Source organism: Nerophis lumbriciformis, linkage group LG07 (assembly GCF_033978685.3).
Source record: "Nerophis lumbriciformis linkage group LG07, RoL_Nlum_v2.1, whole genome shotgun sequence".
In the NCBI taxonomy this organism is placed as follows: Eukaryota; Metazoa; Chordata; class Actinopteri; order Syngnathiformes; family Syngnathidae; genus Nerophis; species Nerophis lumbriciformis.
Genome location: NC_084554.2, coordinates 12,280,897 through 12,308,257, shown reverse-complemented (window position 1 = coordinate 12,308,257; position 27,361 = coordinate 12,280,897). Strand labels below are relative to the sequence as shown.

The 27,361-nt window shown below is 38.8% G+C and overlaps 2 protein-coding genes across 4 annotated transcripts in view; one reads left to right on the top strand and one right to left on the bottom strand.

The window, feature by feature from the left end:
* Positions 1-27,361, bottom strand: part of rnf32 (ring finger protein 32) — a 221,848-nt gene that overhangs the window by 172,734 nt on the left and 21,753 nt on the right. The gene's annotated exons all lie outside the window — the stretch shown is intronic.
* Positions 908-27,026, top strand: shha (sonic hedgehog signaling molecule a). Its single transcript, XM_061965809.1, has 3 exons — positions 908-1,537; positions 24,772-25,033; positions 25,462-27,026. Exons 1-3 carry the CDS (start codon positions 1,235-1,237, stop codon positions 26,133-26,135), a joined length of 1,239 nt encoding a protein of 412 aa, XP_061821793.1. The 5' UTR covers positions 908-1,234; the 3' UTR covers positions 26,136-27,026.

The window sequence follows — 27,361 nt, the reverse complement described above, 5'->3', positions numbered from 1 at the left end:
TTTTTTTTAAATCAGAAAATCATCCATCCATCCATCCATTTCCTACCGCTTATTCCCTTTGAGGTCGCGGGGGGCGCTGGAGCCTATCTCAGCTACAATCGGGCGGGAGGCGGGGTACACCCTGGACAAGTCGCCACTTCATCACAGGGCCAAAGTGCTACAGTGTATACAAAAATAAAAAATAAAATAAAAAGATAATAAAAAATAAATAAAAATAAAAACTAGAACAGCCAAATAGCTAAAACTAGTATGCATATATCTAAAAAAAAAAAAAAAAAAAAAAGGCTTTTTTAAAAAGAAGGGTTTTTAAGCCTTTTTTAAAAGCATCCACAGTCTGTTGTGCCCTCAGGTGGTCAGGGAGAGCGTTCCACAGACAGAAAGCCGGGTCTCCCATTGTTCGTAGCTTTTACTGTAAATGGAAAAATGCTACCAAGGTAAAAAAAAAATTGTCACCGTATTTTTAAAGATTTTTTTTTTCACAGAGCAAATGTCAGCGTAAAATGAAAATTTTACAGGAATTTGCTGTAAAAAAAAAAAAAAAAAAAAAAACACACCGTAAATATCGCAGTACTCTATCGCGATATGTATCGCGGATTTGAATCATGAGCTGTCCTCACATGAGCACGCCTCCAGAAAAGACTGTGCTGACAGGCAGGAGCTGTCCAGGAGGAAAGTTGGGCAGAAAGAGGAGGAGGTGCTTTATAATTGATGTTTTCCCATGAAGAGGAGCCCCTCCCTCCCACTCAGGTGCAAGAAGACATCTTTTAAGGGCTTTTTTTTTTTTTTTTTGGTGCTCTCCCAGGAGGAGGCAGCCAATCAAGTCCCTCCCCTGCTATAGATCGCTGCTATAATACAAAGCAGTAAAAGCGGCTCTCTCACTCAGGAGGTCTGCAGCTCCACTAAAAGACGCGCCGCTTTGCTTTTTTTAAGGGGGGGGTGCGTGGACTCCATGAAAGTCAAGTGAAAGATCTTCTTTTTTTTTCTTCGTTTTTTTTTTTTTTCCCGCCCCCCTGCTGCGAGAGACGAGGCTTGGATGTGGCCGGTGGACGTGCGTGCGAGACGTTCCTTTCCGCACCTGCCACGCTAGAAGACAAGAGGGCGACGAGGGCGCGGAGAGAGCCGGCACAGGCGCACCGAGAGGCGGCCACCTCCTGAAGGACGCACGCCCTCCCCACCCCCAACCCCCTCCTTGTCACACAAAAAATAAATAATAATTACAAAAAAAAAAAAAAACATGCTGATGTGGACCAGAATAGTCCTGCTGGCTGTCATCGGCTCGTCCTTGCTGGTGTCCCCCGGCAGGGGATGCGGGCCGGGCCGGGGCTACGGCAGGAGGAGGCACCCCAAGAAGCTCACACCTCTCGCCTACAAGCAGTTCATCCCCAACGTGGCCGAGAAGACCCTGGGGGCCAGCGGCAGGTACGAGGGCAAGATCACCCGCAACTCGGAGCGCTTTAAAGAGCTCACCCCCAACTACAACACGGACATCATCTTCAAGGATGAGGAGAACACCGGCGCGGACAGACTCATGACTCAGGTAAGACGCCGCGCTTCTCCTCTCCGGGGGGGCCTTGAACGCACCAGTCCTGCACCGGTCTGTGCGGACCGGGACTGCGTATATGGAAGGACAAGATGAAGGCATGAGGATAGCACACTTGAAATATTCATGTCCACCTCCTGCTCATATCTATATTTGTATCCTCCTCTTGCTCTCTGCATTTAACTCACATTTATAACCGTGGGGCTGTGGGGTGGATTTTTATTTACACTCCACGCCTTATTTATAGTGGACTTGAAAAGACAAAAAGGGACCCCGCAATTGGACAGAGAGGGACAAAAACGCACATTTTTGTGAATACAGAATACTGTGCGTAATTTGGAACGATTGTGATGATCAATCAATCAATCAAAGTGTATTTATATAGCCATAAATCACGAGTGTGCAATATAATGGCAGTCACACATAAGAGATATGTGTAGACTGCAATATGACTCAAGTAAACAACACCCACATTTTATATGTTCCATTGAAAATATATCAATCAATCAAAGTTTACTTATATAGCCCTAAAGCACGAGTGTCTCAAAGGGCTGCACAAGCCACAATCCTCAGATCCCCACATCAGAGCAAGGACAAAAACTCAACCCAAGGGGGTACAATGAGAAAACCTTGGAGGGGACCGCATATGTGGGGGGGACCCCCGTGGGTGACCATGGACGTGGAGTGGATCCAGTTAATAGTGTGAGAGTCCAGTCCATAGTGGGGCCAGCCGTGGATCATCTTAAATGTGATGATGAGGAAGGGGCGTGACGTGAAAAATATCGATGAGGAAAAAACAGGAATATTTCCACGCAGTCTTCACCTCCTAAAAATCGATTCATGTTTAATTCTTATCAATTACTAGTCAGTGCGCAATGAACAATCGCGCACCTTCCATCCTTCTTCTCTCCTAAATACTCTCAAATGTGTGTTTTTTTTCCTTCTTTTTGATGAATAAGAAGACGAATTATTACCTTACGCGTCAACCAATCTCCTCCGCGCGCTTTTACGCACGAACGCTGGGTGGACGCATCGATGCGTGGCGCGGCGGTGTTCGTTGAATATTCCATCCATCCATTTTTTCTACCGCTTGTCCCTTTCGGGGTCGCGGGGGGTGCTGGGGCCTATCTCAGCTGCATTCGGGCGGAAGGCAGGGCACACCCTGGACAAGTCGCCACCTCATCACAGGGCCAACACAGATAGACAGACAACATTCACACACTAGGGCCAATTTTAGTGTTGCCAATCAGGTGCATGTTTTTGGCGGTGGGAGGAAGCCGGAGGGAACCCACGCAGTCACGGGGAGAACATGCAAACTCCACACAGAAATATATTAATTTAAAAAAAAAAATTTGGCGTGAAAATTCAAGACACCGGAAACGAATTTGTTCGTGTCAAAAAAAAAAGTTATTATATAGACAGTTGTTTGCGCGGACAGGTGTGGGTGGGGGTGAGTGCGTGGAATTGGGCTTGATTCGCGGCACACGCCCTGATGAATTAATAAACAGACGTCGCTTAAACCGTCTTAGAACGCGTGCGTGTGTGTCCACGCAATTCTACAAGTGTGATGTATTCATAAAGCTAGAAGATGCACCCCTCTACACGCACTCGCGTGGAAATAAAAATAAAAGTTGTGCTAAATAAAACCTAATCGTGGATCTTTCACTGCAGGACACAAGTTGTCTCGCTCCTCTTCCCGCCGATAATGAACAATTATTGAGGGGATTATTGATCGCGTTTGCCGCCACGCGTGTTGCCGACAAGGGTGCGTGGTGAGAATTAAAAAAAAAAAAAAAAAAATGATGACAGAAATGATGGTGGCGGTGCATTTATGTTATAGAGCAGTGAAGCGAATGCGGGCTCTTATCAATATTTCATGGTCAGCTCGCTTTAACCGAGATGTTCCTTGGCGACGCTCACTTCCTAACATCACAACACGGTGATCGCGCCTGAAAGACCATTTAAACCTATATGGCGTTTTTATTCAACAGCAATGCTCTATCGGATATTATTCATGCCACAACGGGGAAATGGCGTGGATAGTAACGCATGAAAACAAAGGGAAACGTCATATAAATGCTGTGTATGTCAATATGTTGGGCAGAACTTACACTATAAAGGTCTGTTCACGTCCGCTTTGTCGCCATCAAAGTACAAAATTATGCACCTGTGTATGCGCATGCATGCACATAGGAGTTTAACGGCTCGTCCCTCTAGAACAGTGTTTTTCAACCACTGTGCCGCGGCACTAGTCTGGTGTGCCGTGGGAGATGATCTACTTTCACCTATTTGGGTTACAAAATATTTTTTGCAAACCAGTAACTAGACTAGTGGTTCTTAACCTTGTTGGAGGTACCGAACCCCACCAGTTTCATATGCGCATTCACCAAACCCTTCTTTAGTTAAAAATAAAATGTTGTTTTTTTTCAAATTCAAGACAAAGTTATATGTTTTTGGTAACACTTTAGTATGGGGAACATATTCTAAGTAACAAAGACTTAATTTAGAGATATTTGGTTAGGGTTAGGGTTAGAGCAGTGGTTCTCAACCTTTTTTCAGTATACCTTCTGTGAACATTTTTTTAATTCAAGTACCCCCTAATCAGAGCAAAGCATTTTTGGTTGAAAAAAAGAGATAAAGAAGTAAAATACAGCACTATGTCATCAGTTTCTGATTTATTAAATTGTATAACAGTGCAAAATATTGCTCATTTGTAGTGGTCTTTCTTGAACTATTTGGGGAAAAAAGATAGGTTTTTATTTATATTTATAAAGTATTTTCGAATTGTTGCTATTTTTAGCATATTTAAAAAAAATCTCAGTACCCCTTGGCATACCTTCAAGTACCCCCAGAGGTACGCTTACCCCCATTTGAGAACCACTGGGTTAGAGGGTTAGGGCCAGGGTTAGGGTTATAATAAGGCCATGCAGAATAAGGCATTACTAAGTACTTAATAATGACTAGTTAAGAGCCAATATGTTACTAATTAACATGTTAATAAGCAACTAATTAATGGTGAATATGTTCCCCATAGTAAAGTGTTACCATGTTTTATTACTGGTGCACAAAATGAGACGTGCATAAACATCTCCTTGTTCAACCAACAAAACCAACACAGTGCATAAATTATCGGCCGATAAATGCTTTAAAATGTAATATCAGAAATTATCGGTATCGGGTTTTTTTTTTTATCGGTATCGGTTTTTTTTTGGTTTTTTTTTAATTAAATCAACATAAAAAACACAAGATACACTTACAATTAGTGCACCAACCCAAAAAACCTCCCTCCCCCTTTTCAAATTCAAGACAAAGTTATACGTTCTTGGTAACACAAAAGGGTTGTTTCTTTCTGTTATTAATATTCTGGTTCCTACATTATATATCAATATATATCAATACAGTCTGCAAGGGATACAGTCCGTAAGCACACATGATTGGTCCACTAATAGTACTAACCTTTAACAGTTAATTTTACTAATTTTCATTCATTACTAGTTTCTATGTAACTGTTTTTATATTGTTTTACTTTCTTTTTTATTCAAGAAAATGTTTTTAATTTATTAATCTTATTTTATTGTAATAATTTTTTTTAAAAAGGACTTTATCTTCACCATACCTGGTTGTCCATAATAATGTGTTAATTCCACGGCTGTATATATCGGTATCGGTTGATATCGGTATCGGTAATTAAGAGTTGGACAATATCGGAATATCGGATATCGGCAAAAAGCCATTATCGGACATCCCTACTCAAAACAAATTACACACCTGCAAATCAGTGTGACTTCTGCTGTTGCCGTATCCGTAATACGCCGATACGGAGAAGTTTTTATTTACACGATGAGTCGGGTGTGTCTTGACCTCCGCCGAACCCCTGAGCCCCCTAGGGTTCCATCGAACCCAGGTTAAGAACCACTGAACTATAGTCTGCAAATGATGTGTTGTTGAGTGTCGGTGCTGCCTAGAACTCGGCAGAGTAACGGTGTAATACTCTTCCATATCAGTAGGTGGCAGCCGGTAGCTAATTGCTTTGTAGATGTCGGAAACAGCGGGAGGCAGCATGCAGGTAAAAAGGTGTCTGATGCTTAAACCAAAAATAAACAAAAGGTGAGTGCCCCTAAGAAAATACATTGAAGCTTAGGGAAGGCTATGCAGAACGAAACTAAAACTGAACTGGCTACAAAGTAAACATAAAACAGAATGCTGGACGACAGCAAAGACTTACAACGTGTGGAGCAGACGGTGTCCACAAAGTACATCCGTACATGACATGACAATCAACACCAAAATAGGAGCGCAAGACAAGAACTAAAACACTACACACAGGAAAACACAGAAAAGTCCAAATAAGTCAGGGGTTGATGTGACAGGTGGTGACAGTACACCTACTTTGAGACAAGCGCTATAGGTTGTATATATGGTTGGTTATGGTTATGGTTTGAATTCATATCCGACAATTGCGACAACGACTTTTTACTGTCAACTGAGTTTCGTTTTTTAACGGTTTCTGCTGGTGGTGTGCCTCCGGATTTTTTCAACACAAAAAAAAGGTTGAAAAACACTGCTCTAGAAACACATATTGCGAAATAGCCCATTGAATTTAATTCAGATCAATTTGTGCTTAGCCCCTTTGAAACAGCACCATTTTAACACGCGACATACCTTTTAAATATATAGAATAGAATAGACTTTATTGTCATTATATTTGCATATAACGAGATTAAGGACTTCAACTTAAGGTGCGGTAGTGGGAACAAATGTGGGGTAAAAATAAATTACACAAGAGGTAATAAAGAAAAAAACTAAGAATTGAAATAAACAGACTACTATCCAATAAAAATAATAAGCAATCCTACATTCTAACTTTTAGATAATACACCTTGTATAAAAACAATACAATATAATTTACTACAACAGTAGTTTTATGAAGCCATGTATTAATAAAACGTTCTTTCCACCGAGTAATACCTCAGAAAAAATGTGGCTCTCCAGGTGCCAGCATAATGACTAAGATTAAAATACAGTAGCGTAGTAGGCCTAAGTATTTGTTAAAAACAAGGTTTTATTTAAATGGTAAATAAATGGTAAATGGGTTATACTTGTATAACACTTTTGTACCTTCAAGGTACTCAAAGCGCTTTGACACTATTTCCACATTCACACACTGATGGCTGGGGATTGAACCAGGAACCCTCAAGTTGCTGGCACGGCCGCCCTACAAACCGAGCCATGCTGTTGGTATATTTATTATTTTTGGCCACTGTGACATTACACACAGTTTGAGCAGTAATACAAAAAAAATAAAACACTAATTCAATCAAACTGTGGTACTTATACCACAGTTTGAAGGATCGTTGTTGTAGAGCATGCACCTTGGAGAGTGGACTTCTGTGGTATCGTCTACGTCAAACACGCCACCAGCAGCTTCTCCATATTTTCATGGATAAATGTCCACCGTTGAGATATTATTCTAACCTCCTTGGCTGGCGTTGTATTGACTCATTCTGCGTCACAGTGTAAAAATGTTATTAATTTATCAGTATTTTTTCCACAGTGAAATACAGTAATCAAAATGTACTGTAACATTGCAACAAATGACTGTAAAATGTACAATAACCTATTTCAATGGACTGTTATTTCACAGTAAAATTCCACAATCATAGTCCTGTAATATTGACATATTACTGTGAATTCAAACTGATTTTTCTCTCAAGGGGTTTTTCGTAGTTAAAACGAGAGACTAATTTACTATAAAATTACAATTGTGAAGTTACAGCATTTACTTGTAACTTTATTGTGATCATCTGTAAAATCGCGGCTCTGAAGTTACAGTAAAGGGCTGGTTCACAGTAAATTACTGTAAATATTACTGTCATAGTAATGCAACTATTAGCCAGTCATTTGCTGTGAATTTACAATGGCAATTTTTACAGTGTTCTGTATCTCATGCTAGCTGCTTCTCCGTCAAACACACCATCAGCAGCTACTCCATATTTTCATGGATAAATGTCCGCGGTTTAGATTTTTTTTAATGTCTTTGGCTGGTGTTGTACCGACTCATTCTGCTTCAGTATAAGCAGACTTGCAGTGCTGCGCTCAAACTGTTTTCCCGAGTTAGCTAACGGTCATGTTTTTGATGACTTTCTTTAGTTAAATTATTTCCACCCGCTTCTTCTTCTCAGCACGGTCCTTCACAATCCATTTCTACCTTCTCATGGTTGGAAAAACACAGCTATGTCGATCTTTAGCTACAAGCTAATGCTAGTGAGTAAGAGCGAGTGTTTTGGTCGGATCTTACGGGGTTCATTGTGACATTTGCTACCGTGTAAAAAAAAAAAAATTGAGACAATAAATCTGTAGATTTTACAGTAAAAAACTGGCAGCTCAGTCGCCAGGATTTTATCATAAAATGTACTTCACTGAATTACTGTAAATTAAAAAAAATAATAATTTCCATAACAATTCTTGTGGCTAAGCTGCCACAATTGTTTTTACTTTGTACACCAACTATCGGTGGGTAGGGTCGTAACCCAAATTTTTGCATTTTATTTGAATTTGAGCTGTCATAGTTATAACATGGTAACTGGTGTGATTAATTACGAAGAAATGTACAAACGCAGACTAATAACGTGATTAATTTCATCTTATCCGTAGACGGTTACACGAAAGGAATGTTGTAAAGTCAGTGATCAGGTCAATGCATACTTCAGTGCAAAGATGAGGGAGTATAATAATAATAACTAGAATTTGAAATTCCGGAAGCAATTGTGTGTGAATGCCCTAGGTGCGCAAGTCTCCAGACAGCCTATACCCGTGAGCGGAACTGCAATGCTTAAATGTCCAGGGTGAGTGGAGTGTGTGGATGTTGGAACGTTTTGAATCGGTTGAGAAATGTGGGATATGGAGAGGTTTGTATATTGCCAGTTCATTATCAATGGGGGGAAATTCCAGGTAATTCTGGGTAATAAAGGAATTTTACAAACCGGGAAACATGGTGGCTTGAATGTCCAGGGTGAGCAGAGTGTGTGGATGTTGGAACGGTTCAAATCGGTTGAGAAATGTGGGCTTTGCAGTCGATTATATATTTCGTGAAAACCGGGAATTTTGGGAAAAGGAAAACATGTTTTGCATTCGATAAATGGGAAGAGTAGTGTGGGTGGATGGTTGAAAGGTCGGATTCGGGTTTAAAAATGGCTCAAAATTCCGAGAATTTAGGGCGTTGTAGAACTATGAATACGTCCATTCATTTGAAAGGGAATTTCCTGGAAATTTGGGAATTTCGGGGTAAGCCGGGAATTTTTTAAAATCTTGATATGGGCACAATTATCCGAGATGATATGAATGGGTCGGTGTTGAAATATTTGGAATCGGTTGTAAAATGTTGACGTAGTAACAGTTTGAATTGAGAATGGGTGTTTTGTAATTCCTGGAATTTTTGGGGGAAAAAATAGGAACATTTGTTGTCCCAACTAAGAGGAATGTTATGAAGGCGGAATGGTCAAAAACAGTGGACTGTGAAAACTTTCCATGAAGAAGTGAAACTAGGGCTTTGGGGGGAAAAATGTACGGTTCGAATCGGTTGAGAAATGTGGGCTTTGCAGTCGATTATATATTTCGTGAAAACCGGGAATTTTGGGAAAAGGAAAACATGCTTTGCATTCGATAAATGGGAAGAGTAGTGTGGGTGGATGTGTTGAAAGGTCGGATTTGGGTTTAATAATGGCTCAAAATTTTGAGAATTTAGGGAGTTGTTGAACTATGAATACGTCCATTCATTTGAAGGGGAATTTCCTGGAAATTTGGTAATTTCAGGGAAAACCGGGAATTTTTGAAAATCTTGATACCAGCACAATTATCCGAGATGATATGAATGGGTCTGTGTTGAAATATTTGGAATCGGTTGTAAAATGTTGACGTAGTAACAGTTTGAATTGAGAATGGGTATTTCGGAATTCCTGGAATTTCGGGAAAACCTGGAATTTTAACACAAAGAAAAATAGGAACATTTGTTGTCCCAACTAAGAGGGATGTTATGAAGGTGCAATGGTCAAAAACGGTTGAAAAATGTGGACTGTGAAAACTTTGCAGGAAGAAGTGAAACTAGGGCTTTGGAAAACCGGGAATTCTGGGAATTCCTGGAATTTTTTTTACGGTTCGAATCGGTTGAGAAATGTGGGCTTTGCAGTCGATTATATATTTAATGAAAACCGGGAATTTTGAGAAAAGGAAAACATGATTTGCATTTGATAAATGGGAAGAGTAGTGTTGGTGGATGGTTGAAAAGTCGGATTTGGGTTTAAAAATGGCTAAAAATTTCGAGAATTTGAAGGGGAATCTCTTGGAAATTTGGGCTTTTCGGGGAAAACTGTGAATTTTTTTAAATCTTCATAGTAACACAATTATCCTAGATGATATGAATAGGTTTGTATTGAAATATTTGGAATCGGTTGTAAAATGTTGACGTAGTAACAGTTTGAATTGAGAATGGGTATTTCGGAATTTCGGGAATTTCGGGCAAACCGGGAATTTGTACAAAATGTTATGAAGGTGGAATGGTCAAAAACGGTTGAAAAAGGTGGACTGAAAAAACTTTCCAGGAAGAAGTGAAACTAGGGCTTTGGAGAAAAAAACCTTACGGTTCGAATCGGTTGAGAAATGTGGGCTTTGCAGTCGATTATATATTTTGTAAAAACCGTGAATTTTAAGAAAAGGAAAACATGTTTTGCATTCAAAAAATGGGAAGAGTAGTGTGGGTGATGGTTGAAAGGTCGGATTTGGGTTTAAAAAAGGCTAAAAAAATTTACAAATTTAGGGTGTTGTAGAACTGTGAATACGTCCATTCATTTGAAGGGGAATTTTGGGGAAAACCGGGAATTTTTGAAAATCTTGATACTAGCACAATTATCCTAGAGGATATGAACAGGTCGGCGTTGAAATATTTAGAATCGGTTGTAAAATGTTGATATAGTAACAGTTTGAATTGAGAAAGGGTATTTCGGAATTCCTGGAATTTCGGGAAAACCGGGAATTTGTACGGAAAAAAAAAATAGGAACATTTGTTGTCCCAACTAAGAGAAATGTTATGAAGGTGGAATGGTCAAAAAAAGTTGAAAAAGGTGGACTGAAAAAACTTTCCAGGAAGAAGTGAAACTAGGGCTTTGGAAAACCGGGAATTCTGGGAATTCCTGGAATTTTTTTTTACGGTTCGAATCGGTTGAGAAATGTGGGCTTTGCAGTCGATTATATATTTCGTGAAAACCGGGAATTTTGAGAAAAGGAAAACATGTTTTGCATTTGATAAATGGGAAGAGTAGTGTGGGTGATTGGTTGATTGATTGATTGATTGAAACTTGTATTAGTAGATTGCACAGTACAGTACATATTCCGTACAATCGACCATTAAATGGTAACACCCCAATAAATTGTTCAGCTTGTTTAAGTCGGGGTCCACGTTAATCAATTCATGGTACAAATATATACTATCATCATAATACAGTCATCACACAAGTTAATCATCAGAGTATATACATTGAATTATTTATATTATTTACAATCCGGGGGGTGGGATGAGGAGGGTTTGGTTGATATCAGCACTTCAGTCATCGACAATTGTATCATCAAAGAAATGGGCATTGAATCAGTGTAGGTCTGACCTGGTAGGATATGTACAGCGAGCAGAGAACATAGTGAGCTCAGATAGCATAAGAACAAGTATATACATTAGAAATACATTTGATTATTTACATTTGGTTATTTACAATCCGGGGAGGTGGGATGTGGAAGGGGGAGGGTGTTAATCTAGGGTTGACGTTGCCTGGAGGTGTTGTTTTAGTGCAGTTTTGAAGGAGGACAGAGATGCACTTTCTTTTACACCTGTTGGGAGTGCATTCCATATTTATGTGGCATAGAAAGAGAATGAGTTTAGACCTTTTTTAGATCGGTGGATGGTTGAAAGGTCAGATTCGGGTTTAAAAATGGCTCAAAATTTCAAGAATTTAGGGCGTTGTAGAACTATGACTATGTCCATTCATTTGAAGGGGAATCTCCTGTAATTTTGGGAATTTCGGAGAAAACCGCTAATTTTTTAAAAATCTTGATACTAGCACATTATCCTAGATGATATGAATGGGTCTGTATTGAAATATTTGGAATCGGTTGTAAAATGTTGACGTAGTAACAGTTTGAATTGAGAATGGGTATTTCGGAATTCCTGGAATTTCGGGAAAACCGGGAATTTGTACGAAAAGAAAAATAGGAACAATTGTTGTCCCAACTAAGAGGTATGTTATGAAGGTGGAATTGTCAAAAATGGTTGAAAAATGTGGACTGTGAAAACTTTCCAGGAAGAAGTTAAACTAAGGCTTTGGGGGGGGGAAATATGGTTCAAATCGGTTGAGAAATGTGGGCTTTGCAGTCGATTATATATTTTGTGAAAACCGGGAATTTTGAGAAAAGGAAAACATGTTTTGCATTCGATAAATGGGAAAAGTAGTGTGGGCGAGTGGTTGAAAGGTCGGATCCGGGTTTAAAAATGGCTCAAAATTTTGAGAATTTAGGGCGTTGTAGAACTATCAATACATCCACTCATTTAAAGGGGAATTTCCTGGAAAATTGGGAATTTCGGGGAAAATCAGGAATTTTTAAAAATCTTGATACTAGCACAATTAGCCGAGATGATATGAATGGGTCGGTGTTGAAATATTTGGAATCGGTTGTAAAATGTTGACGTAGTAACAGTTTGAATTGACAATGGGTATTTTGGAATTCCTGGAATTTCGGGAAAACCGGGTATTTGTACGAAAAGAAAAATAGGAACATTTGTTGTCCCAACTAAGAGGAATGTTATGAAGGCGGAATGGTCAGAAACAGTTGGAAAATGTGGACTGTGAAAAGTTTCCAGGAAGAGGTGAAACTAGGACTTTGGGAAAAAAAATGTACGGTTCGAATCGGTTGAGAAATGTGGGCTTTGCAGTCGATTATATATTTCATGAAAACCGGGAATTTGGGGAAAAGGAAAACATGTTTTGCATTCAATAAATGGGAAGAGTAGTGTGGGTGGATGGTTGAAAGGTCGGATTTGGGTTTAAAAATGTCTGAAAATGTAGGGTGTTGTAGAACTATGAATACGCCCATTCATTTGAAAGGGAATTTCCGGGAAATTTGGGAATTTCGGGGAAAACCGGGAATTTCGGGGGAAACCGGGAATTTTTGAAAATCTTGATACTAGCACAATTATATTTGGAAATATTTGGAATCGGTTGTAAAATGTTGACGTAGTAACAGTTTGAATTGAAAATGGGTATTTCGGAATTCCTGGAATTTCGGGAAAACCGGGAATTTGTACGAAAAGAAAAATAGGAACAATTGTTGTCCCAACTAAGAGGTATGTTATGAAGGTGGAATTGTCAAAAATGGTTGAAAAATGTGGACTGTGAAAACTTTCCAGGAAGAAGTGAAACTAAGGCTTTGGGGGGGGGGGGGATATGGTTCAAATCGGTTGAGAAATGTGGGCTTTGCAGTCGATTATATATTTTGTGAAAACCGGGAATTTTGAGAAAAGGAAAACATGTTTTGCATTTGATAAATGGGAAGAGTAGTGTGGGTGAATGGTTGAAAGGTCGGATTCGGGTTTAAAAATGGCTCAAAATTTTGAGAATTTAGGGCGTTGTAGAACTATGAATACATCCACTCATTTAAAGGGGAATTTCCTGGAAAATTGGGAATTTCGGGGAAAAATCAGGAATTTAAAAAAATCTTGATACTAGCACAATTATCCGAGATGATATGTATGGGTCGGTGTTGAAATATTTGGAATCGGTTGTAAAATGTTGACGTAGTACAAGTTTAAATTGAGAATGGGTGTTTCGGAATTCCTGGAATTTCGGGAAAACCGGGAATTTGTACGAAAAGAAAAATAGGAACAATCGTTGTCCCAACTAAGAGAAATGTTATGAAGGCGGAATGGTCAGAAACAGTTGGAAAATGTGGACTGTGAAAACTTTCCAGGAAGAAGGGAAACTAGGGCTTTGGGGAAAAAAATGTACGGTTCGAATCGGTTGAGAAATGTGGGCTTTGCAGTCGATTATATATTTCATGAAAACCGGGAATTTGGGGAAAAGGAAAACATGTTTTGCATTCAATAAATGGGAAGAGTAGTGTGGGTGGATGGTTGAAAGGTCGGATTTGGGTTTATAAATGTCTGAAAATGTAGGGTGTTGTAGAACTATGAATACGCCCATTCATATGAAGGGGAATTTCCTGGAAATTTGGGAATTTCGGGGAAAACTGGGAATTTTTGAAAATCTTGATACTAGCACAATTATATTTGGAAATATTTGGAATCGGTTGTAAAATGTTGACGTAGTAACAGTTTGAATTGAGAATGGGTATTTCGGAATTCCTGGAATTTCGGGCAAACCGGGAATTTGTATGAAAAAAAAGGAACATTTGTTGTCCCAACTAAGAGGAATGTTATGAAGGTGGAATTGTCAAAAACGGTTGAAAAATGTGGACTGTGAAAACTTTCCAGGAAGTAGTGAAACTAAGGCTTTGGGGGCAAAAAAATTACGGTTCGAATTGGATGAGAAATGTGGGCTTTGCAGTCGATTATATATTTTGTGAAAACCGGGAATTTTGAGAAAAGGAAAACATGTTTTGCATTTGATAAATGGGAAGAGTAGTGTGTAAATTTCGAGAATTTAGGGCGTTGTAGAACTATGAATTTCCTAGCAATTTGGGAATTTTGGGTAAAACCGGGAATTTAAAAAAAACTTGATACCAGCACAATTATCCTAGATGCAGCTGAGATAGGCTCCAGCACCCCCCGCAACCCCGTAAGGGACAAGCGGTAGAAAATGGATGGATGGATGGATATGAACGGGTCGGCGTTGAAAAATTTGGAATCGGTTGTAAAATGTTGACGTAGTAACAGTTTGAATTGAAAATTAGTATTCCGGGACTCCTGAAATTTCGGGAATTTGTACGAAAAGAAAAATAGGAACATTTGTTTACCCAACTAAGAGGAATGTTATGAAGGTGGAATGTTCAAAAACGGTTGAAAAATGTGGACTGTGAAAACTTTCCAGGAAAAAGTGAAACTAGGGCTTTGGAAAATGGGATATCTGTGAATTCTGTGAATTCCTGGAATTTTTCTGGGAATTCCTGGAATTTTTTTACAGTTCGAATTGGTTGAGAAATTGGGGAACTGTGCAAGTTCGAAAAATGGTCCATTTATCTTGAATAGGAAAATATCTGGGAATTCTGGGTAATCTGGGATCTTTTGTATGATTTCCTTGGAGAGCTCACGATTACCGGTCGAGCAGAACGTTTTGATACTGGAACGGTTCCATTTGGAAAATAAATTTGCATTTGTGTCCCAAAATTGTGTTTTTTTTTTAAAGTTAATTTGAATAATGCAAGCAAGCAATTTACTAAGATTAATCGTGATTAACCAGAATTGCAAAGTGTGATTAATCGGATTACAGCACTAATCGGAATACCAATGCTGTTGAGGATCATTCAAAAAGTCACTACAAAAGTTATCTCGGTTCATGGTAAAAAAAAAAAAAAAATTAAAATTAACTTTTGTTTTAATGTTGTTGAACTATTTTCGCATATATTAAACGACACAGAAACTACACAAAACAATTGAAGTTATTTTTATTTTTTCATAATAATTTCTTAAAAGTAAAACAAAAACATATGTCATATTTTTTGTTACTGTGCATATATGAATTGAATCAAATATAGGGGGGAAAAAACGGATATCGAGCGTGTGAAACGTAACTTCTGCGAATACACCGAGTCCACCCGGATGTACCGTATGTTTCGGACTATAAGTCGCAGTTTTTTTCATAGTTTGGCCGGGGGTGCGACTTATACTCAGGAGCGACTTATGTGTGAAATTATTAACACATTACCGTAAAATATCAAATAATATTATTTCGCTCATTCACGTAAGAGACTAGACGTATAAGATTTCATGGGATTTAGCGATTAGGAGTGACAGATTGTTTGGTAAACGTATAGCATGTTCTATATGTTATAGTTATTTGAATGACTCTTACCATAATATGTTACGTTAACATACCAGGCACCTTCTCAGTTGGTTATTTATGCCTCATATAACGTACACTTATTCAGCCTATTGATCACTATTCTTTATTTATTTTAAATTGCCTTTCAAATGTCTATTCTTGGTGTTGGATTTTATCAAATACATTTCCCCAAAAATGCGACTTATACGCCAGTGCGACTTATATATGTTTTTTTCCTTCTTTATTATGCATTTTCGGCCGGTGCGACTTATACTCCGAAAAATGCGGACTTGGGCAGAAGAAGAACAGATAGGATGGCAAGTTTGGAGGGTTTTGCTGACATAAGCACATTATTGTTGGCATAATTCCGCGGTTGGATAGCGTCAAAATGCACGGCGAAAAATTGACCACTCTGAAGCAAATGCGTTCGGAAAAAAAAATATTGCTGGACAAACTACTTGAGGGTGAACGCTGCTTTGGAACAGATTTTCTATTTCATGCATAGATCATTCAAAAATACGTCTGTTAAAAATAATGAACATTGTTGTTGTTTTTCCAGTGTTACATTGAAAACTAACGGAGGAATGGTGCATGGATTTTCAACATTGAACTTCCAAATCTAGTGTTGTTTATTGTTTACTCACTGTACAAAAATGTTTTAATTTGATGGTAAGAAAATGGCAGCTTGGTCGCCAGATTTTAATTGTACAATTTAGAGTATGTTTACAGTTTAGCCTAAACGAAAATTCTAGTCACTGAGTCACCGGATTTTTACCGTAATTTCGAAAGATGCAAATGTTACCGCTCACGGTTCAATTCGATTCCGATTCCTGGTATGATGATTGGATTCAGAATCGGTACTTGATTCAAACTGATTCTCGTAATATTTGGTGTTACAATTATAATACAACCTTTTCAAAACAAGTTCCAGGTTACAAAGGCTCTCCTCTGCTGTTGACAAACACGCGTCTAAAATCGTCTTTTTAAAAAGTTCGATTTTTAAGCAAAATTGTAAATACAGTACTTTTCGGAGTATAAGTCGCACCGGCCAAAAATGCATAATAAATAAAGAAAAAAACATATATAAGTCGCATTTTTAGGGAAAATGTATTTGATAAAACCCAACACCAGGAAGAGACATTTGAAAGGCAATGTAAAATAAATAAAGAATAGTGAACAACAGGCTGAATAAGTGTACGTTATATGAGGCATAAATAACCAACTGAGAAGGTGCCTGGTATGTTAATGTAACATATTATGGTAAGAGTCATTCAAATAACTATAACATATAGAACATGCTATACGTTTACCAAACAATCTGTCACTCCTAATCAGAGGTGGGTAGTAACGCGCTACATTTACTCCGTTACATCTACTTGAGTAACTTTTGGGATGAATTGTACTTCTAAGAGTAGTTTTAATGCAACTTACTTTTACTTTTACTTGAGTATATTTATAGAGAAGAAACGCTACTTTTACTCCGCTACTTTTACTCCGCTACTTTTATCTACATTCAGCTCGCTACTCGCTACTAATTTTTATCGATCTGTTAATGCACGCTTTGTTTGTTTTGGTCTGTCAGACAGACCTTCAAAGTGCCTGCGTTACTGGTGACGTTTCACTCCGTTCCACCAATAAAATGCAGTCACTAGTGACGTTTGACTCCGTTCCACCAATTAGATGCAGTCACTGGTGACGTTGGACCAATCAAACAGAGCCAGGCGGTCACATGACCTGACTTAAACAAGTTGAAAAACTTATTGGGGTGTTACCATTTAGTGGTCAATTGTACGGAATATGTACTGTACTGTGCAATCTACTAATACAAGTTTCAATCAATCAATCAAAAGTGTGAAGGAAAAAAGACACTTTTTTATTTCAAACGTACATCCCGTCACAAGCCTAAAGACTGACTGCACAATTCCTGTCTTCACAATAAAAGTGCCGCTCCATCGCGCCTGCGCTTTCAAAATAAGAGTCTCCGAAAGCCAGCACAAACAAGCTAGCAAGCTACGGAGTTTGCCGCCAATGTATTTCTTGTAAAGTGTGTGAAAACGAATATGGAAGCTGGACAAATAAGATACCAAAAACCAACCACTTTCATGTGGTATTAGACAGAAAGGAGGAACTTTTTTTCTCCTGCATTTGAAAACGTGGACGCTAAGCACTGCTGTCTGATTCCAATCAATGCAAGTCATCAGAATCAGGTAATACACCAACTTATATTCTTGTCAACATGAAAGAAAGGAATCTATATGTGTTAAACATGCATGTATATTCATTAAAACACCTTTAACATGTAAACAAAAACGGCAAAATAAATAAATATAAATGATATACTGTATATATCAATGTATGTGTATATATGTATATATGTATATATATATATATATATATATATATATATATATATATATATGATATGTGTGTGTATATGTTACTCATCAGTTACTCAGTACTTGAGTAGTTTTTTCACAACATACTTTTTACTTTTACTCAAGTAAATATTTGGGTGACTACTCATTACTTTTACTCGAGTAATAAATCTCTAAAGTAACAGTACTCTTACTTGAGTACAATTTCTGGCTACTCTACCCACCTCTGCTCCTAATCGCTAAATCCCATGAAATCTTATACGTAAACTACAGTTCTCTAATATTATTTAGCTCATTCCCGTAAGAGACTAGACTCTAGTCTCTTACGGGAATGAGCTAAATAATATTATTTGATATTTTATGGTAATGTGTTAATAATTTCACACATAAGTCGCTCCTGAGTATAAGTCACACCCCCGGCCGGCCAAACTATGAAAAAAACTGCGACTTATAGTCCGAAACATACGGTACTTCCGGGTGGACTCGGTGTATTCGCAGAAGTTACGTTTCACATGCTTGATATGCATTTTTTTCCCCCTATATTTGATTCAATTCATATATGCACAGTAACAAAAAATATGACATATGTTTTTGTTTTACTTTTAAGAAATTATTATGAAAAAATAAAAATAACTTCAATTTTTTGTGTAGTTTCGGTGTCATTTAACATATGCGAAAATAGTTCAACAACATTAAAACAAAAGTTAATTTTAATTTTTTTTTTTACCATGAACCGAGATAACTTGTGTAGTGAGTCCGAAAAATACGGTACATTTTTTTGTTTGTTTGTTTTAAAATGGATTCTAGAAAATTCTGAATCAGTTTAGTATCGGATTAGGTAAGAATCACGATTTGATCACGATTTGGTATAACAATTATATAACAACCATTTCAAAACAAGTTCCAGTACCACTGTTATTTTCACGATACAATTCTGGCAACTGATAGGCTAACTTTCTACCGTAAAATCCGCAGGTTGTTATTTTTACAGTGCATTACCATTATCGTGAAAACGGTACCACTGTTATTTTTTGGTAAAATTCTAGTTACTGAGCTGCCAGATTTTTCACCGTAAAGTTGTTGTTTTTACAGTGCATTACTGTGAATGGAAAAACGCTACCACTGTTAATTTTCGATAGAATTCTGGCAACTGAGCTGCTAGGTTTTTCACGCAAAATCTACAGTTGTGGTTTTACAGTTAATGGAAAAAGGGTACCACTTTTATTTTTTGGATTAAAATCCTGGTGTCAGAGCCCTCAGTTTTTTTTAAGTAAACTCTATAAAGATGCAAATCTTACAACAACTTACGGTTTGATTCCGATTCCTGGTGTGATGATTTGATTCAGAATCAGTTCTTGATTCAAACTGATTCTCGTAACATTTGGTGTAACAATTATATAACAACCTTTTCAAAACAAGTTCCAGTACCACTGATATTTTTACGGTACAGTTCTCGCAACTGTTGTGTTAACTTTCTACCGTAAAATTTGGGATGTTGTTTTTACAGTGCATTACTGTGAATGGAAAAACGCTACCACTGTTAATTTTTACCGTAATTTCTAAAGATCTTACAACAACTCACAGTTCAGTTCGATTCCGATTCCTGGTGTGATGATTTGATTCAAAATCGGTTCTTGATTCGAACTGATTCTCAGAACATTTGGTGTAACAATTATATAACAACCGTTTCAAAACAAGTTCCAGTACCACTGATATTTTTACGGTACAATTCTCGCAACTGATATGCTAACTTTCTACCGTAAAATTTGGGACGTTGTTTTTACAGTGCATTACTGTGAATGGAAAAACGCTACCACTGTTAATTTTTACCGTAATTTCTAAAGATGCAAATCTTACAACAACTGACGGTTTGATTCCGATTCCTAGTGTGATGATTCGATTGAGAATCGGTTCTTGATTCAAACTGATTCTCGTAACATTTGGTATAAAAATTATAATACAACCTTTTCAAAACAAGTTCCAGTACCTCTTTTATTTTTACGGTACAATTCTGGCAACTGATATGCTAACTTTCTTCCGTAAAATCTGTGGTTGTTGTTTTTACAGTGCATTACTGTGAATGGAAAAACGCTACCACTGTTAATTTTCCGATAAAATTCTGCTGTCTGTGCTGCCAGTTTTTTACCGTAATTTCTAAAGATGCACGTCTTACAACAACTGACGGTTTGATTCCGATTCCTGGTGTGATGATTCGATTGAGAATCGGTTCTTGATTCAAGCTGATTCTCGTAACATTTGGTGTAACAATTATATAACAACCTTTTCAAAATAAGTTCCAGTACCACTGTTATTTTTACGATACAATTCTGGCAACTGATATGTTAACTTTCTACCGTAAAATCCGAGGTTGTTGTTTAAACAGTGCATTACCATTATTGTAAGAACAGTACCACTGGTATTTTTTGGTAAAATTCTAGTTACTGAGCTGCCAGTTTTTTACCGTAAAATCTACGGTCGTTGTTTTTACAGTGCATTACTGTGACTTGAAACGCGCTACCACTGTTCATTTTCCAATAAAATTCTGGCAGCCGAGCTGCTAGATTTTTTACATAAAATCTACAGTTGTTGTTTTACGGTGTTTTACTGTAAATGGAAAAAGTGTACCACTATTATTTTTTCGATAAAATTCTGGTGTCAGAGCCCTCAGTTTTTTTAACGTTAATTCTAAAGATGCAAATCTTACAACAGCTCACGGTTCGATTCCGATTCTTGGTGTGATGATTCGATTCAGAATCGGTTCTTGATTCAAACTGATTCTCGTAACATTTGGTGTAACAATTTTAATACAACCTATTTAAACAAGTTCCAGTACCACTGTTATTTTTACGATACAATTCTGGCAACTGATATGTTAACTTTCTACCGTAAAATCCGCAGGTTATTGTTTTTACAGTGCATTACCATTATCGTGAAAACGGTACCACTGTTATTTTTTGGTAAAATTCTAGTTACTGAGCTGCCAGTTTTTTTTTACCGTAAAGTTGTTGTTTTTACAGTGCATTACTGTGAATGGAAAAACGCTACCACTGTTAATTTTCCGATAAATTCTGGTGTCTGAACTGCCAGTTTTTTTACAATCATTTCTAAAGATACAAATCTTGCGACAACTTATGGTTCGATTCCGATTTCTGGTGTGACGATTCGATTCAAAATCGGATCTTGATTCAAACTGATCCTCGTAACATTTGGTGTAACAATTATATAACAACCTTTTCAAAACAAGTTACAGTACCACTGATATTTTTACGATACAATTCTCGCAACTGATATGCTAACTTTCTACCGTAAAATCTGCGGTTGTTGTTTTTACAGTGCATTACTGTGAATGGAAAAACACTACCACTGTTAATTTTCCGATAAAATTCTGGCAACTGAGCTGCCAGTTTTTTACAATAATTTCTAAAGATGCAAATCTTGCAACAACTTATGGTTCGATTCTGATTCCTGGTGTGATGATTCGATTCAAAATCGCTTCTTGATTCAAACTGATTCTCGTAACATTTGGTGTAACAATTATATAACAACCTTTTCAAAATAAGTTCCAGTACCACTGTTATTTTTACGATACAATTCTGGCAACTGATATGTTAACTTTTTACCGTAAAATCTGCGGTTGTTGTTTTTACAGTGCATTACCATTATTGTAAGAACAGTACCACTGGTATTTTTTGGTAACATTCTAGTTACTCAGCTGCCAGTCTTTTACCGTAATACCTACGACCGTTGTTTTTACAGTGCATTACTGTGACTGGAAAAACGCTACCACTGTTAATTTTCCGATAAAACTCTGGCGTCTGAGCTGCCAGTTTTTTTGCGTAATTTCTAAAGCTGCAAATGTTACAACAACTCACGGTTCGATTCCGATTCCTGGTGTGATCATTCGATTCAGAATTGGTACTTGATTCAAACTGATTCTCGTAACATTTGGTGTAACAATTATATAACAACCTTTTCAAAACAAGTTCCAGTACCACTGTTATTTTTACGATACAATTCTGGCAACTGATATGCTAACATTATTGTAAGAACAGTACCACTGGTATTTTTTGGTAAAATTCAAGTTACTGAGCTGCCAGTTTTTTACCGTAAAATCTACGGCCGTTGTTTTTACAGTGCATTACTGTGAATGGAAAAATGCTACCACTGCTAATTTTCCGATAAAATTCTGGCGTCTGAGCTTCCTGTTTTTTTGCGTAATTTCTAAAGCTGCAAATCTTACAACAACTCACGGTTCGATTCTGATTCCTGGTGTGACGATTCGATTCAGAATCGGTTCTTGATTCAAACTGATTCTCGTAACATTTGATGTAACAATTATATAACAACCTTTTCAAAACAAGTTCCAGTACCACTGTTATTTTTACGATACAATTCTGGCAACTGATGTTTACTTTCTACCGTAAAATCTGCGGTTGTTGTTTTTACAGTGCATTACCATTATTGTAAGAACAGTACCACTGGTATTTTTTTGGTAACATTTTAGTTACTGAGCTGCCAGTTTTTTACCGTAAAATCTACGGCCGTTGTTTTTACAGTGCATTACTGTGACTGGAAAAACGCTACCACTGTTAATTTTCCGATAAAACTCTGGCGTCCGAGCTGCCAGTTTTTTTGCGTAATTTCTAAAGCTGCAAATGTTACAACAACTCACGGTTCGATTCCGATTCCTGGTGTGATCATTCGATTCAGAATCGGTACTTGATTCAAACTGATTCTCGTAACATTTGATGTAACAATTATATAACAACCTTTTCAAAACAAGTTCCAGTACCACTGTTATTTTTACGATACAATTCTGGCAACTGATATGCTAACATTATTGTAAGAACAGTACCAGTGGTATTTTTTGGTAAAATTCAAGTTACTGAGCTGCCAGTTTTTTACCGTAAAATCTACGGCCGTTGTTTTTACAGTGCATTACTGTGAATGGAAAAATGCTACCACTGTTAATTTTCCGATAAAATTCTGGCGTCTGAGCTTCCCTTTTTTTGCGTAATTTCTAAAGCTGCAAATCTTACAACAACTCACGGTTCGATTCCGATTCCTGGTGTGATCATTCGATTCAGAATCGGTACTTGATTCAAACTGATTCTCGTAACATTTGGTGTAACAATTACACCCCGCCTTCCGCCCGATTGTAGCTGAGATAGGCTCCAGCGCCCCCCGCGACCCCGAAAGGAATAAGCGGTAGAAAATGGATGGAATTATATAACAACCTTTTCTAAATAAGTTCCAGTACCACTGTTATTTTTACGATACAATTCTGGCAACTGATATGTTTACTTTCTACCGTAAAATCTGCGGTTGTTGTTTTTACAGTGCATTACCATTATTGTAAGAACAGTACCACTGGTATTTTTTGGTAAAATTCAAGTTACTGAGCTGCCAGTTTTTTACCGTGAAATCTACGGCCGTTGTTTTTACAGTGCATTACTGTGACTGTAAAAACGCTACCACTGTTAATTTTCTGATAAAACTCTGGCGTCTGAGCTTCCCGTTTTTTTGCGTAATTTCTAAAGCTGCAAATCTTACAACAATTCACGGTTCGATTCCGATTCCTGGTGTGATCATTCGATTCAGAATCGGTACTTGATTCATACTGATTCTCGTAACATTTGGTGTAACAATTATATAACAACCTTTTCAAAACAAGTTCCAGTACCACTGTTATTTTTACGATACAATTCTGGCAACTGATATGCTAACATTATTGTAAGAACAGTACCAGTGGTATTTTTTGGTAAAATTCAAGTTACTGAGCTGCCAGTTTTTTACCGTAAAATCTACGGCCGTTGTTTTTACAGTGCATTACTGTGAATGGAAAAATGCTACCACTGTTAATTTTCCGATAAAATTCTGGCGTCTGAGCTTCCCGTTTTTTTGCGTAATTTCTAAAGCTGCAAATCTTACAACAATTCACGGTTCGATTCCGATTCCTGGTGTGATCATTCGATTCAGAATCGGTACTTGATTCAAACTGATTCTCGTAACATTTGGTGTAACAATTATATAACAACCTTTTCTAAATAAGTTCCAGTACCACTGTTATTTTTACGATACAATTCTGGCAACTGATATGTTTACTTTCTACCGTAAAATCTGCGGTTGTTGTTTTTACAGTGCATTACCATTATTGTAAGAACAGTACCACTGGTATTTTTTGGTAAAATTCAAGTTACTGAGCTGCCAGTTTTTTACCGTAAAATCTACGTCCGTTGTTTTTACAGTGCATTACTGTGACTGGAAAAACGCTACCACTGTTAATTTTCCGATAAAACTCTGGCGTCTGAGCTGACAGTTTTTTTGCGTAATTTCTAAAGATGCAAATCTTACAACAACTCACGGTCCGATTCCGATTCCTGGTGTGACGATTCGATTCAGAATCGGTACTTGATTCAAACTGATTCTCGTAACATTTGGTGTAACAGTTATATAACAACCTTTTCAAAGCAAGTTCGGGGTTACAAAAGTTCTTCTCCGCTGCCAGCGTAGCAAGTAAGCGCGGAGATGGCGTAAAATTTTCTTTTTAAAAAGGTGGCTTCTTGAGCAAAATTGTAAATAATTTTGTTTGTTTTGCGAAATGGATTCTAGAAAATTATGAATCAATTTAGGATCCAATTAAGTAAGAATCACGATTCGGATGTGAATCCATTTTTTTGAGCACCCCTCGTAAATTCTATGGTTGTTTTTTTACAATGCATTGCGGTAAAATGGTCAATTTTTTGCGGTGTGAAAGTGCAACATACAAGAACCTCCTCAGACTGTCCAGGGTTCCAATGTCCTGTGTCTTGTTGGACAGAGATGCAAAGACAAGCTGAACTCTCTGGCCATCTCGGTGATGAACCAGTGGCCCGGGGTCAAGCTGCGCGTCACCGAGGGCTGGGACGAGGACGGCCACCACTTCGAGGAGTCCCTCCACTACGAGGGCCGGGCGGTGGACATCACCACGTCGGACCGGGACAAGAGCAAGTACGGCACCTTGTCCAGGCTGGCGGTGGAGGCCGGCTTCGACTGGGTCTACTACGAGTCCAAAGCGCACATTCACTGCTCGGTCAAAGCAGGTAGGACACTTTTTTTTACGGGGGACAAGTTTGTTTGCGGCCCTAAACAAAACAAGTGAATGCATCATGAATGATTCAAGGCGTCATTTGGGGGTTTAATGCGCTTCATGGCCGAGCATCCTAACAGAAGATTAAAGCCCCCCTCCAGACCCCCCTTCTTGTGTTGGCGTGATCCTGGTATGTGAGGACGTCCGCCAGGCCAACAAGATGGAGGCGTTTAAAGAAGGGGGGGGGGGGGGGGTTCATTTAAATAACACTAACGGCACCTGAGCAAATATAACAGCAGACTTTTCATGACAATGGCGGCTTTTCATCCGGAACACGTTTGGGGGTCTCAGACAGCCAATACGCATCATGCACCGAGGGTCAGCGGGGGGGTACGGGCGAGGTGGTGTTTTTGCTGATATGAATTTGTGTGTTTTGCACAGAAAACTCGGTGGCGGCCAAGTCCGGGGGCTGCTTCCCGGGGTCCTCCTCGGTCACCCTGCAGGACGGCTCCACCAAGGCGGTCGAGGACCTCCAAGGGGGGGACAGGGTCCTGGCGGCGGACGGCGACGGCAACTTGGTCTTCACGGACTTCATCGCCTTCATCGACCGCGACTCCACCACCAGGAGGCTCTTCTACGTGATCGAGGCCGACGGCGGCCACAGGATCGCGCTGACGGCGGCGCACCTCCTCTTTGTCAGCCCCAACTCCACAGCCGGGGGGAGCGCCCGGGCCGTCTTCGCCAGCCGGGTGCGGCCGGGCCACCGGGTGCTGGTGCCGGACGGCGGGCGTCTGCGGGCCGCCACGGTGTCCCGCGTCTCCACCGAGGAGCGGGTGGGCTCCTTCGCGCCTGTGACTGTGCAGGGGACGCTGGTGGTGGACCGGGTGCTGGCGTCGTGCTACGCCGTGGTACAGGACCACCAGCTGGCGCACCGGGCCCTGGCGCCCCTCCGGCTCGCCCACTGGGTGTCGTCGCTGCTGTGGGGCGCGCAGAGGCGGCCCGGCGCCCAGGAGGACGGCGTGCACTGGTACTCCCAGGTGCTCTACCATGCAGGAACGTGGCTTTTGGACCCCCGCGCCCTCCACCCCCTCGGGGTGTCGTCCCCCTCCAGCTGAAACTTTGTTTCTCTTCAAAGATGGAGCTGCAAAAGATGGTAAAAAAAAAAAACGGAAGAAGCGAGCTTGCAGTGGATATTTATTCTTCTCCTCCTCCTCCTTCTTCTTCTTCTTCGCCCTTTCCATGAATGAACGGAGCCTTACGTTTGAATAATTTATTCTCACATGAACTGGCAACATTGTGCATAATCTATTTTTCTATATCTCCAATAGCGACAAAAAAGAAGAGAAAAGAAGTAGCTATGTGTTGATATGTGCATACGTACACAGATATATGTATAAATATATGTGTGCAGCTGACTCTTATATTTTGGGGAGAACAAAGCCGGCGGGGTGACATAAATTATATTTTTATACACAGAATTGTAAATTAGATTTTGACAGAAATCACATTTCGTTATTTGAAATAGTGTAAAGATATGAGAATATATTTTAATTTAAATACAGTAGTATTGGCTAAAAGTATTGGAAAAAAATTCAACAACAAAAAAAAAAATATTGTACTGCTATTGAGATGTTTTATTGTATTTTTTTGGAGGACTTACGTTGTCAGAGAGAGAGAGAGAGACAGATATTCTGCCTCGCCTCTACTTTGATTTCTTTTCTACTTGTTTCGTCCGTTTTCCTCCGAGAGAAAGTGCGAAGCAAACTTGAGTGACAGTTCAAAGTAGTCTGGAATAAATTAACAACTCATGTAAATGTACTAAAATGTATTTTTCTCTTGTTTTGTAAGAATAGTTTTGTAGCGATTGACCTGCGGCAGATGCACAGTTTGACTCTTTAGGCAGAACAATAACAAGTTATAACTTTCATAACAGGGCCACGTGTCTAGAGTTTATTATTTATATGTTTATTACGAAAAATGACATAAAGAACATGTTCAAACTTGGACTCGCTATTCTTTGTTCTTTGCAAACTAACAAGCCATTGGAAGGAGAGAGGGGGAAACTTTTTAAATGGAGATTTTGCACTTTGAAAAACCTTTTGCCTGCTTGCGAAATGTTGAGAGCCCTTGTCAGATTTAACGAGGTTTGCCCTCTGCAAATATCTTCTATCTGGCAGACAAATTAAACACAAGACTGTTTGTTGGCCCCTCCGCCGAAGTCTCACACTCGGCCCTCGCCATGCCTTTTTAAAAAAAAAACGCGTGACGTCATTAAAGTCATCAATCCTTTCCCTTTGGACCCATAATGTGAGTTAAGAAGAAAAGCTCCGGGCCGGAACTG

Excerpts from the sequence above, each read along its gene's own strand:
- shha (XM_061965809.1), top strand. The coding sequence starts at position 1,235 with ATGCTGATGTGGACCAGAATAGTCCTGCTGGCTGTCATCGGCTCGTCC. Across the intron at positions 1,538-24,771 it reads CGGACAGACTCATGACTCAG|AGATGCAAAGACAAGCTGAA; the intron begins GTAAGACGCCGC and ends CTTGTTGGACAG. Across the intron at positions 25,034-25,461 it reads TCACTGCTCGGTCAAAGCAG|AAAACTCGGTGGCGGCCAAG; the intron begins GTAGGACACTTT and ends TGTTTTGCACAG.